This window comes from Phalaenopsis equestris, unplaced genomic scaffold, assembly GCF_001263595.1.
Source record: "Phalaenopsis equestris unplaced genomic scaffold, ASM126359v1 Scaffold000330, whole genome shotgun sequence".
NCBI classification, from domain to species: domain Eukaryota; kingdom Viridiplantae; phylum Streptophyta; class Magnoliopsida; order Asparagales; family Orchidaceae; genus Phalaenopsis; species Phalaenopsis equestris.
This window is the reverse complement of record NW_018164772.1, coordinates 538,254-552,520: the sequence shown is the minus strand read 5'-3', so window position 1 is coordinate 552,520 and position 14,267 is coordinate 538,254. Positions and strand designations below refer to the sequence as shown.

The following is a 14,267-nucleotide window of genomic DNA, read 5'->3' as shown; positions in this document are numbered from 1 at the left end:
AGCCCAATTAAAAAAAATATCAATTTCTAAATAATGCGTAATAATTTCAACATTTATTGGCATTAAATACACTACTATTTTGGAAATTTAAACAGTCCCCACCCCTGCCAAAAAAAAGAAAAAAAATTCTAAATCCTAAAAATCATAAGCATCGGATCCAAAATTCTAAATCAATAATCATTATACTAAAAAAGCTTAATCGAAACTCGTAATATTTTCTGCCCGAACGGGAACGGTTATGAACTCGCGGTGCAGAAGCGTTAAAGCTTTGAATGCTGGCTGTCCCCACAGGGCCCCCTTGCCCTATAAGTAATAACAATTAAATACAGATGGTCAATGCTTTTGAATTATGAACCGCGGAAGCCATGGAATCAGGATCTGACAGCGATGAATCCTTTTTCACCATAACCAGGAGCAAAATCAGGCGAAATTTTGACCTCCCATTTTAGTTCCGGCCTATAAAATTGGGCGTCCTCTCTTCTTGCATCCCTCACTCGTTTCCTATCTTCAGCATCCTCCCCCTTCTCCCTAATCACAGTTCGCCTGCCGCAATGGAGAATGGTGACGGCCGGGAGACTCACCCCGGCGAGGATCGCGGGATTGAGATGTCGGATCAGAGCCAGATGACCCATCGAAGAGGGAAGAAAGAAGAGAACAGCGCGTTTGAGACTGCAAAATCTGCAGCCGCAAATCAGGAGGAGGATGATATGATGTCTATCGAAAAGGTGTTTGAAGGGAAGAGGGTTCCACCATGGAGAGAGCAGCTTACGTTTCGTGCGATGGTTGTGAGCTTCCTCCTCTCCATCATGTTCAGTATCATTGTGATGAAGCTCAATCTCACCACCGGTATCATCCCTTCCCTTAACGTCTCCGCTGGCCTCCTCGGATTCTTCTTCGTCAAGACGTGGACGAAGGTCCTTGAGAAATCCGGTCTCCTTCAGCATGCTTTCACCCGACAGGAGAATACTGTGATCCAGACATGCGTCGTTGCCGCTTATGGAATTGCATTCAGCGGTAATTGTTTAAGCCCTTTTCTTCCTCTTATCGTTAATCGTTGCTGTTACAAACGATTAAAAATTATTTTCTCGGTATTTCGCTATCAAATCTTTGTTTGATACAAGTTTTTGGAAGATGGAAATTAGTGGTTGAATCGGATTGAAAAAGTAACCGATTCGATTTGAGATGAAAATTGAGCTATTCAGTATCATGCTGGATACACATGCTTTTAGAAAATTCTTTTTTTAACTTTATGATCTTCTGATTAGTTGCTCATCATTTAGATAAATCTTTTCTAGGATTTTTTTATAAAAGATTCCAATCGTTTATGGGAAATGCGTGAGCGTTTTCTAATTAGTTGTATGAATTTCCCAATGTGATGGGTGCAATTCTCTCCCAAAATTTTGTTAGGAATAGTAAATCCCAAATTGAATGATTTTTTATAAATTGCAGTTATCATAATGTAAAATTAAGAATGTTAAAATCAAACATAAAGAACTTTAACTTTCTCGATTTTGTAGCAGGATTTGTTTTGATTGTTTAATTAATAGGATGATTTTTTATTTTTTTGTAAAACTTTTCTTTTCATGACGGGCGATAAATTATAATGAATTTTTCTGGGATTTAACCCATAACGCTAGAGAAAGAACAAACTCCTGGGCCATATGTACTTTTAAAATTTTTTAAAACTATAATATTTTAGTTGTAAAATTTTGATTTTTTGCATTTATCTTCCCAAATTTCTTATAATTTTTTTTATTAAGATTAAAAATCATGTGCATATATATATTTTCAAAATTCATATAAATGTCTTACATTAATACTTTTTCTATATATTTTTAAAATACATTTATAAATATTTATATTTAGTGATTTTGACGTTCAAATTTCGCTTCTCACCATTTTCAGATCATCCTTATAGATAATGCAAATTGCATTTGCAACAATATTTTTCCTTTTTTTTTGTTAACTTGGTAGGCGTGCAATGCTTTGTGGTCAATTTAAGCCGTTAGTCTCTCACTGGGTTCCCACCTTGACGGCAGTGCTGCAGTAGTAGTAATTAGCTGGCTAGTAAAATATTCGGACTTGAATTCAAATTTTGTTGCTCGGCCTGCAGTCGGCCGATTGATTGGCAAATTAAGGAAAAGACACCTCATCTACTCCTTCTGACTTGGTGTTGTGGCTTTAGATATTTATTGAAATGAACCATTACACGGCATTAAACAGGTGCAGATTATGTTTGAATTTTGCTTATATCCGCTCTAGTTGCCCTAAATGAGGAGTTGGATGAGATGTAGTTTTCTAATGAATCACTGTCGTTGCGTTAATTTAATGGAATACATTAATATCTCCTTTTGATTAATTTTATTGATAAAACATAATACTTTGGTCTGATAATTTTATAGCTCCATGGCACTACGAATGTCTAAATAGACTTTACCATTGATACAATAATAATGCGATTATACTATAGAAAGTTTCCCATTAGTAAATTGTTAAAAACTTTGTAATTAAGGATATTGAGTTAGCATTTTATAGTTTTGGATATTAAAAATAAATTAAAGAATCCACTTTGATACTTCTTCAATAGCTGATATTTTCTAAACGGATGTATCGATATTAAGACAAGATACTCTACGACACTGGGTTATGCCGCACGTGGCTATTCTCCTTGAAATTTTAGAAAAAATTGAGGTTTGTCCAATTAAAACATTTTTCAAAAGAACAGTAATATGCCTGTATTTTTCTTCTTTTCTTTGCATCTAATTTTGATTGATGTGATATGATAATTTGGAATATATTAGTTTCCTTATAAAAATATTTCTATTTGTATTAAATAGAAAACAAATAGTGGTGCATCTGATGTTCAAAAGAGATGTTAAGAGATTTGAATCGCCAGACAATTTAAGAGTTTCTGTTCTGTTTTTGTGTTGATAATTTAGGAGTACTTCCGAACTATCTTAATCATCATGTTAAACTGATAATTTGGGGTGCCCATTTGACATCCATGTGAAATTGATGGTACACACAATGATTTTGTTTGTAGTCATTACATATACCATTATGTGTATGTAAAGGCTAAGGCCAATTTTTTACATTGATCAGCTGTTTTTAAGTTCTTTTCTTGCACATGGAGACAGGTGGTTTTGGAAGTTATCTTTTTGCAATGAGTTCAAGGACGGCAAAACAATCAAGCGAAGAAAACAGTTCGCAGGACACCAAGGATCCGCAGTTAGGATGGATGATTGGATTTCTCTTTCTTGTCAGCTTTATTGGACTCTTTTCTCTTGTTCCCCTTAGAAAGGTTCTACTCATCCTTTCATTTACATATTGATTGTGTGTGAGAGAGAGGGAGTGGGGGAGAGGGAGGGAGTGACAGGGAGAGGGAGGTAGAGGATGGATGGTGTAATAGATTTCTGATATATATTGCTACTGTAATTTAAGTATCTTAAAATTTTCAGGTCATGATCATAGACTACAAATTGAGCTATCCAAGTGGCACTGCAACTGCTCACCTTATCAATGGTTTCCACACTCCCCAAGGAGCTAAGTTAGCGAAGTAACTTCAGAAACTCAAATCAACCTGCTATTTTAAAAAGATAAAAGGGATACAAATAAAACGAAATTCCTCTGTTATTGTTGTAGGAAACAAGTGAAGACACTGGGCAAATTCTTTGTGGGGAGTTTCTTATGGGGGTTCTTCCAGTGGTTTTACACCGCTGGTGATAACTGCGGGTTTGTCAGCTTCCCAACATTAGGCCTTGAAGCTTATAAGAACAGGTAATATAACTTATCCATCTATCTCATTTTTTAAATTCACTTTCTCAAATGATTGATTTCATCTTTTTCAACAGGTTCTATTTTGACTTTTCTGCAACTTATGTTGGTGTCGGAATGATTTGCCCTTATCTTGTCAATATATCTGTCCTTTTGGGAGGTATTCTCTCATGGGGTATCATGTGGCCACTTATTGGAAATAGAAAGGGCAGTTGGTATTCAGCAGCTCTCCCACCCTCCAACCTTCATGGTCTGCAGGGCTACAGGGTATTTCTTAATGTCTTTTTTTGCTACTCTACATAAAATATGCTTAAAAATTTTAAATTTAACCATCTAAACATATCTGTGGGGTCCTTCAAGGTATTTATATCAATTGCAATGATTCTTGGCGACGGTCTCTACAATTTTGTCAAGGTTTTAACCAAGACAATACCTGCTATTATTTCTCATGCACAGAGCAAGAATATGGCCAGCACGCTGCCTTACACTGAAAATGATAATGCTGCTACCGATAGTATGATATCCTATGATGATCAACGGCGTGTTGAGCTTTTCCTTAAGGATCAAATACCTAAAAAGGTTGCCTTTGTTGGTTATCTTCTAGTTGCTGCTATCTCCATTGCCACAGTACCTCATATATTCCCTCAGCTCAAATGGTACCATATCTTGGTCACATATACATTTGCCCCGGTGCTTGCCTTCTGCAATGCTTATGGCTGTGGCCTCACAGATTGGTCCCTAGCATCTACCTATGGAAAGCTGGCCATCTTCATCTTTGGTGCTTGGGTTGGCTCTGCCCATGGAGGAGTGCTTGCAGGTCTTGCAGCATGTGGTGTCATGATGAACATTGTGTCCACTGCTTCTGATCTGATGCAGGACTTTAAGACTGGTTATCTCACTCTTGCCTCCCCAAGGTCCATGTTTATCAGCCAGGTTATTGGAACTGCTATGGGCTGTGTTATTGGACCTTGTGTCTTTTGGCTTTTTTACAAGGCCTTCAAAGATCTTGGCGTGCCAGGATCTGAATACCCAGCACCTTATGCACTGGTTTACCGTAACATGGCAATACTTGGTGTTGATGGCTTCTCATCACTGCCAAAGCATTGCCTCACCCTCTGTTATATCTTCTTTGCCGGTGCTATCCTCATCAACCTCTTAAGAGATGTAGTTGGGAAGAAGTGGGCAAAATACATTCCATTACCTATGGCTATGGCTATACCATTTTATCTTGGACCATATTTTGCCATTGATATGTGCATGGGAAGCCTTATACTGTTCATCTGGGAAAGATTAGACAAGCCGAAAGCTGATAAGTTTGCCTCGGCTGTGGCATCTGGTCTGATTTGTGGAGATGGAATATGGACTTTGCCACAATCTATTCTTGCACTGGCTAAGGTGCAGCCGCCCATATGCATGAAGTTCTTATCAAGGACAACAAATGACAAGGTCGATGCCTTCATTGAGACATTGTCTTAGTTTTTGTTCTTTGACCTCGCAAGTTCATAAACTGAGAGTAGAAGAAATCTTTGTTTATGGTAAGGCTTTCATGTGAAAGGATATTCTCTGCGCTATGCCCTATTAGCTCATTTTCATTAAAAGGCCTCTTATTGTGTGGATGTCTAACTGTCCTTGAGGGTTTAGTTGTAAATGCTATTTCTGATAAAGTGCATGATAATACTGTTCCTTGTAAAGTGGAAGGTTGACTCCAGTTGAAGTGTCTTTTTAGTAATTAAATGCATGGTTTATGTATTATTATTGCATTCTGTGTATGGTAATTCGGCATGTTTAAGAAAAAAATAATAATCTGAATGTTTCATTTTTAAACTGATTGTTGTAATTGTCGAACTTATCATGACTCCTCGTTTGTCAGTATCCTAAGAGGGCAGTATGAACTGGTGAAATAAGAATTTTGTTAGGCCAACAAACCAAAACAAATGACTCGTCTTTTGGCAGCATTCTAAAGTGGCAGTATGAACTGAAATAATAACAATTCTGTTAGGCCAACAAATCAAAACTCATTTCTTAATTCTAAGTTTGAATTCGTAGATTTATTTTAATTATTTTAATCTCTGTGTTAACTATTTACATATATATCAATGCATTTTCAAGTTTATTAATCTACATCGTCCAACATTTAATCTTGTTTGAGCATGCGCCATTACCTGATTTTATATATTTTGCTGTGTTTTTTCATGATGATAAACTGCTGTGTCAGCAATTCTTTATAAGTTTAACCACACATATGATGCATTTAACATAAACTAATTTAATTGTAATTTTATAAATGTAATTCTTAAGCCTATAGTGTTCGATATGATTCATTTGATAATTTTTAGCCACTCTTCTTATTATAATCAATAAATTTAACTCAAAAAGTTATGGACTCAATATTACCTTTATCCTTTTGATTGCTGATTCAAGACATATTAAACATATTATAAGTATATTATACGTAGTCATTGTTTCATCTTGCAACGTTGTTAATATTGTTTAGCTTAAGGGCACATCAAGAGGTTAGTGTATGTATCTGATTTTTGAATCAAGGATCGGAGGACCAATCAAATCATTGTGTCAGGTGGCTGTCTAAAAGGGCTCTCAAATGTTGTCTTACATCCCGCACAGCATGTAGTTCTTCTGTGAAAAATCACAGCCACTACTGTGGCATTAATGTTTAGCTATACTTTTATTTATTTCCAAACAGCAAAATTTATCTATTAAGCATAATAAATCTCATTGTAACCTGTGTACCTACACAAAAAGTAACAAGCTTTTGTTAATAAAATGAAGTAATCCTTCATATTAACCATTTGAATTTGTACACACAAACGACTGGAGTCCTTCACCAGCCTCCTCTATTCATGTTTTTTGCTTTTAATTTTCATTTATCGATGCTTCTCAAAATTATGTTGGTTATACCCTATGCAACTCAAATCTGAAACGACAAATTCATCTGGTTTAGGGTTATTGGTGAAAACATTATTCTATTAAACTATTAAGCTTCACTAAATGGATATAATTAATTAGCATTAGAATTAGCGTCCCAAAGTTTCAAACATGTTGTTTTGCGTCTGTTTGTGGCAAAATTTTGTCGGATAAATGATGCGCGCTGATTGTTGAGGCAACCACAGCAATAATTAATTCAGAAAAGTTAATATTTCCTAAAATCTTTATAACTGTCACTCCTTGTTATTTAAGGTGTTATTTATCGATTTCAAATATTTGCTAGGATGCTAACGGAAGAATATGTATCGCACAAGTAATATAGGGTTTTATTGGAATCCTAAGTATTGATCTCATAGGGAAGTTTGAAATTCTTATAATATTAACTCAAAGAAACTCTAATTAAACTGCAGAAAACATAACTAGGAATGCAGGTCAAAAATTGTGTTTTTAGACTAAATAAATTATATATACTACTCTTATCTCTAAACTCAAAATAGATTTTAAGTTAACTAAAACTAAGTTTTCTGAAACATTGTTCAAATTTTAGAAAGTATACTTCCCATTACAATGAGATTATAATCAGTGAATAATTCAAATTGTTATCAATTATATTGTGTTAAATAAGAGCATACATATTCTTTACCCTCTTACAAGTGTATAAGGTGGCTAATCCAGAGTAAAGTTCCTAAATCCCCGGTTAGGCTGCGAAAATACTAGCTCTCACTCTAGAGTTCCCACTATCCCTCAGCCTGGAGGCTAACATCTAGCCTTAAGTTCTCAACTTCTAGAACAAATTGGAGGTTCAGCTTGTCACTCTACAATCACAAATTTACACACATCAAAATTTATTTCCTTATTTATTTGTACTTAACCACATGAATAAATTCTCATCCATGAGATCAAATGTGATTCTTACTTGGTTGAGGAAAGCATAGCCTTTTCGGATCATTATGTTTTACAAGAAATTTTAACTTAATAATTGGTCATATTGATTAAGTAAATGAAGTTTGAAGTTTGAATCATCACAGTTATGAAATTAAAACACTTCTAAACAATTTCAATTCTTCGCATGATTATTTCTCATTGCAGAGAAAAGACAAAGCAAATCACTCAGATTTTATGAGAAAGATACAACAAAACATGGATTTATATATAAAAACAAGTTTACACAACAAGAACAGGTAAAACAAGTAAAGTACAAACTACTTATCTCAATCTCCTCCCCAATCAAATCCTTTAAAGTTCCTTTCTCACTTTATCTCTTTACAATATCACTCAATTCTCTCTTAAAAATGTAATCTCACTTTATCTCTTTACAATATCACTCAATTCCCTCTTAAAAATGTAATGAAGAAGAAATCACTCACTTCCCCTCTCCTCTTACAACTCTAAGAGACAATCTTCTCTTTCACTCTTCTTCACTTACTCTCCTCTTGTCCTCCTTTGTGCCACCCCATTTCTGTAATAAAATCACTATTATATAGCATAGGGTTGAATTTCCAAGAATCACCTTTAGTACCTTTTCAAAATTTGTTCAAATTCAATAAATTTGGGGGAGAAACCATTTCTGGGGCCTATGCACCTAACCGTGGGGCCTAGACGCCATTGTTTCTGTATATTGGCTCTTAGGCGTCAGGGTGTGAGGTCAACTTCTATAATGGGCCTCTTTTTTACTCCAAATTTTTCCATTTTTGCTTGTTTTAGCTCCAATTTGCCCAACTTATTGTGCCTGTAGAAAAGACATAGAAATATCTTCAATTAATGTGCAATATCACTAAAAATAGGCATTAAATGTGTATATAAAAGTTGCATATTTTTAGACATGTCAAAATCCTCCAAACTTAACTATTACTTGTCCCAAGTGACTTCACTATAAATTATATATATAAAGTACATATATATTTATTAACTTATGACAATTTGTTTCATTTATGTGATTTAAAATTTTTGTTTTAGAATTGTAATAGTCCAACTTAGAAAAAATTTTTAGTAAAATAGATGATATCTAAGGTATTAGAACACTTAATATTAAATTTAGGAATACTAATTTTCTATTTAATTCAGAGATGATCGAAATTTCTTCAAACTTTAGATTTTTGGAAAAATATTAATTTCAAAATTTATGAATTCAATATTGAAAATAATTTTCACTAATACATTTAGACCTTAAACATAAGATTGATCTTAAGTTTCGTTCTTTAGAAAACTTTAAGTGAAATCGATTTTTAATTAGGTCCTATTCTCAAGCTTCTCCTCCCTTTCTCATACTTTACTTTTTCCTTTCTTTTTTATTATTTTTTCTTTTCTTTTTCTTTCAGGAATTTTTAATTCCTATTCTCTTAAGTGAGAATTATTATATCTAGATAGACCTTTAATTATTTTAAATTTCACTATCTTTTTTCTAAAGCTAAAAACTTATTTTCTATCCTTAACTTAGCTCGTATTACATTTTGAAAAAGAATTTTCATAGAATTTAAATCCTTTAAAAAGTATTATTCTTAAAATCCTTAATTTTTCAAAAATTTAATTTTTCCTAAAATAGATAGTAAAATCATTTCTCTAATATTCTCTACTAATTATCTTAACTTTAGTTTCATCCTTTCACTAACTTTTCTTCTAAATTTTCTATATCATTCCGAAAAATCAAAAGTTTTAGAATCATAAAGATAACACCACATACCATAGGTTGTTTTAAAATAATGCCATTGAGGAAAATTAAAGCTCAATTTTCAAAAGTTTTTTCCCTCCCCAAAATTAAATTTTTAACAAGATAAAACATTCAGTAAAGAAATGTAGGTAGGAAGAAAATAACAAATCTAAATTATAAAATTGACCTTCTATATAGGGTTTTAACATGAAAATATGCAGTTACAATTTGAAATGGCAGGTGTATAGCAGTTAGTAAAGCTTCATTAAACATGATATATCAGAAACATTTGCTAAGTATATGACTACTCTAAACATAAGCATAAATTTAAAAATAGACAGTAGTGCAGTAAAAACAAACAATAAACAATCCACCAACACAAATAACAAATCATAACAACAAGTTCAGTACAATATTCTAATATAGACACATAATCCATTGAAATACAACTACAAAAGACACATAAGTAAACTACATCCAACAAAAATAAAGATATAACTACTCATCCTCCTCCTCATCCTCAACATCATCATCCTCATTCATATGGGTCTGGGGTTCATAATTCAAATATGGAGGACTAGATGAAATAGAACATCCTGATTTCTATGAAGAAAACTCACTAGAGGGGTATTGAAACTCATATCATAATCATGTTTGAGTTTCAAGTATCCCTGAACATGATCAATCTTATCATCAATATCAGTCACTTTACCTTGCAGATATGCAATATCATGCAACTGTGCCTAATAATCACCATGAAGTTCATCCAGAATGGCTGAAAGGTGAGCAGTAGTACCTGAGGTAGATGGTCTTGAAATGGAGGTAGAAGGAATATTTGAATTTCCACCTCTGGACCTCAATCTAGCATGCAACTCTTATACATGCACATTGGTCCTGCTAATGGGTTTAATAGGCTGTAATAGCTCTTCCCATCTCTCATATCCTGTTCCTGATTGCTGACAAAAAGTAAAAATCAAAGCAGGGTATCCTAAACCTCTAGTGGTTCCATCTTTAGAAGAAATGAGGATATTCTAATAAATCAGAGAGCCAATATTTATAGATTTCATTTGTTGACTGCAAAAGTTCAAGACTACTCTCTCCTTAATAACCTCACTAAGATGATTAGAAGGAAGAAGTCATATGGAAATGAAATAGTGTCATGTCTTGGAGGGTGCATGTAACATTGAGCAGGGAAGTTTACCTTGTGGTCATTCTATCTTTCCAAACTCCACTTTTGTCAGTCAAAAATGAAATAACCTCATTTAACCATGACTCAATAGGAAAAAATGAAAAGGAATCGTAGTTAGGTATATCCAACAACTGGTAAAGAGCATTGATCCGCGCTGTTGTAAACTCTACACATCTTTCTCAAACAAATATCTGGTCATCAGAGGCTTCTTGGAGGTTGGCAGAAAATTCCCGTACAACCGAGATAACAACTACAGCGGTGAATTAACAAAAGCTTTCCTAATGTCAGTCCATATTCAAACTTTTAATAGCTCCTCCGGGATTGAAGAAAGCCTGCCCTTGAATCAACTTTTTAGAAGTCAGTTGATCATTATATCTATACTGAGCTTTTATATTGATGAATTTCTTAGAATCGAAGAATTTGCTTCCTTTCCCTCTCTTCGTCTTAGGAGCCATGATATTTCTAAAAATTTACAATAATTCCACATAAATTCCAAATATAAGTTTTATGAACTCCTAAAATTCAAAATAAAAGCTAAGAAACTTCACACCATGGATTCTTCACTATTTTCATCCAAATTTTTGAATATTTGATATCTCCATAGTGTAGAATAAATTCATGATGAAAATTAAAAATTTCTAAGCCAAAGTAAAGGTATTTCCAAGAGAAGAGAAATCTAATGTTTTTAATCTGCAAATTTGCCTCAAAATCAAATGAAGTGCCCTAGGGTGATGGCTCGGTGGGTTTCACGAAGAAGAGGATGAACTAGGCGTATAAATGGTGAAATAGGCTAATTTCAAGATTTTAGATCATGAAATTGGCGGTTCACATGAAATTGGCAGTTCAGCCGAACCGACATTTAGGCACCAGTTTCCCTTGTGATTGGGGCCTAGGCACCAGATTTCGGTGCCTAGGTGCCGGAGTTCGGAGTCTAGGTGGCAGATTTCAATGCCTAAGCGCCAGTTTAAAAAAAAAATGTTTTTTATTTTCATATAAAGCTCAGAACACCAAGGCTCTTCGAAATCTAATTAGCCCAATTCAACTTGATTTTCATAATTAAATATTTTCCAACTTCCAAATTTCACAAACAACAAATAACTCATATATATATCAAATTCAAGTTATATATATATATATATATATATAAATCTGAACAATTAAACAAATGAACTCATCGATAATTAGACACTTAATACAACGCCATTGTCACACCAACAAACATACTGGCGCTGCAAACTAATAAGAAAATACTATTAGTCAAACACATATACTCGACGACATTTAATAATAAAATTTCAACACAACACAGAAAATCTCTTATAAATCTGAATTCGGTACTTCTAAGCTACTACATGCTTTCATCCACAACACTGACCTCCTCTCTAAATTCACCCATCGACTTGTGGTGCACATACAAGTTATAGAACAGACAGTTAGGAAATTTTTTTGTTGAATCATACTCGATCCAATTATTTTTCTTAAACATCCGTACCTTTGTTTCTTCAATAAGTGCAGTATGATCTAATTGTTGTTTGATCTGCCAATCCAGATGGTCAAACTAATTAGAGATGGGGCTGATGATGTTCATAATAATAGCCATCTCCTTTTTCAACTTCTTCATCTTCTTTAAGATAATAACAAGTTTATTAGGCAATTGGGGTTGTGAAAATGAAACAGAATTTTGAGAAGACTGGTCCATAGAAGCATTTCTACCATGCACCGCTATAAGATCCATGCTGTCAGAACTCATAATAGACTGGTCCATGGGCTTCCAAAGAAGAAGCAACTTTTTACAATTTTTGTAAGGAACTTGAGCTTTGCTACACAGTAAAAACATGGTAGATGGATGCCTCAGTCCAGTAGTAGATCCATTTAGAGCTAAGCCAAGAATGGATCTAAAGATTATTGTCCCCACATCAATTGGTCTCCCTGTTTGAATACAATAATTAAGGATAACACTCTCCTTTATCACTTTCCTGAGTTTCCTAGGAGGAAGTAACTTGGCTAAAATGAAAAAATGCCAATGCTTCGAGGATGGATTTAGCAACAAAGTAGGAATACTAACCTTGAATTCATTTCTCATTTCCTAGGTTTCCTCTTCATTCGTTAGGAATCTAAATACTTCATTAAGATGTTTCTAGTAGGAGCAAATTTGGCATAATGACAAATTCGAATATTCTCTATCAAGAACAATTCATTAATTCTTGAAGGAGTGAAATGTACTAACCTGCCTCGAACAAAGATAAATTTGTGGTTAATCCCATGGAGATTAGCATAAAATTCCTTCATGATAAAGAAAACAACGACAGCAGTAGTGTAACAAAATACTTCCCAACTCCTCTACACAATTATCTCCTCCATAAGACCACCAGAAGTAATGAAACCTCTTTCCTTAATCAATCTCTTTTTCACAAGAGATTTATCATATAACTTTTGTGCAACCTCGCTAATAAACTTCTTTCATTCAAAGATCCCAAGAATTATGCTTACTTTGGTGCTACAAGCCATGAGATTAAGATATGGTGGATCCTCTCCCTCTCAAATTATTACAAATGACCCTAAATGACAGGTTTTACGAATTAAATAGAAAACATTTGTGCAAAAATTGTCAAATGGAAGTTATAAGGAAGTTTCAAACATTGGCATCTAGGCGCCAAATCTAGGTGCTTAAGTGTCAAGCTCACTATAATATGGCACTTAGGCGCCAGTTTTAGGCACCTGGACACTAGTGCACAAATTTGCACCGCTTTGCTTAAGGTCCAAGTCCTTTGAATCATTAATTATAGTGTTTTATACATATTACAAATTTGCACCGCTTTGCTTAAGGTCCAAGTAACACTCATAACCTCCTTTGAATCATTAATTATAGTGTTTTATACATATTCTTAACATGTAGGTCTCCATAGTACATAGAATTCGCTCAAAACACCTAACTTAAACAAAAACAAACCTAAATCAACTACACAGATAACTATGGGTTACCTCCCACAAAGCGCTTAGTTTAACATCGTCAACCCAATGCATCCATCCTTTATTATGGTTAACCAAAGATTAAGACTTCATTAAAGATAGGTTTGTGTCCAACAAAGTAGGGTTTCAATATATGTCCATTCACTTTAAATTATTTTTTTGTTTTTGGATTTTTAATATCCACAACACAATATGGGTAGACTTTCATCACAATAAATGACTCCATTCAGCTGGACTTCAGTTTTCTGGGAAATAATTTCAATCTTTTATTATATAATAAAACTTCTTAGTCAAGTTCAAAATTTTGTTTAATATCTTCCCATCAGGCCAATTTTTAATATTTTTCTTTATGAATCTTAACCTTTTCTTAAGATTAATTTATAATCACCTCGAGCTCATTTAATTGCAATAATCATTTATCACTAACATCTTTCAAATTAAAATTAAATTCCTTAATAGCCAAATAAGCTTTATGCTCCAGCTCCACTGGTAAGTGACAAGTCTTTCCAAAAATTAGTCTATATGAAGACATTCCTATAAGAATTTTTTATGCAGTCCTATAGGCCCATAATGCAGTATCCAATCTAGTTGATCAGTCCATTCTATTAGGATTTACGATCTTTTCCAAGATTCTTTTAATTTCATGGTTAGATAATTATGCTAGACCACTGGTCTGAAAATGATAAGCTATGACAATCCGATGTTTAATACCCTATTTTTCAACTAATGTTTTGATTATCTTAT

General features: G+C 33.8%; 1 protein-coding gene across 1 annotated transcript; it reads left to right on the top strand.

The window, feature by feature from the left end:
- The first annotated feature begins 348 nt into the window (after nucleotides 1-348).
- On the top strand, nucleotides 349-5,573 carry LOC110025778 (probable metal-nicotianamine transporter YSL12). Its single transcript, XM_020726430.1, has 6 exons — nucleotides 349-1,014; nucleotides 3,138-3,301; nucleotides 3,459-3,556; nucleotides 3,643-3,777; nucleotides 3,852-4,041; nucleotides 4,135-5,573. Exons 1-6 carry the CDS (start codon nucleotides 552-554, stop codon nucleotides 5,248-5,250), a joined length of 2,166 nt encoding a protein of 721 aa, XP_020582089.1. The 5' UTR covers nucleotides 349-551; the 3' UTR covers nucleotides 5,251-5,573.
- The last annotated feature ends 8,694 nt before the right edge of the window (nucleotides 5,574-14,267 follow it).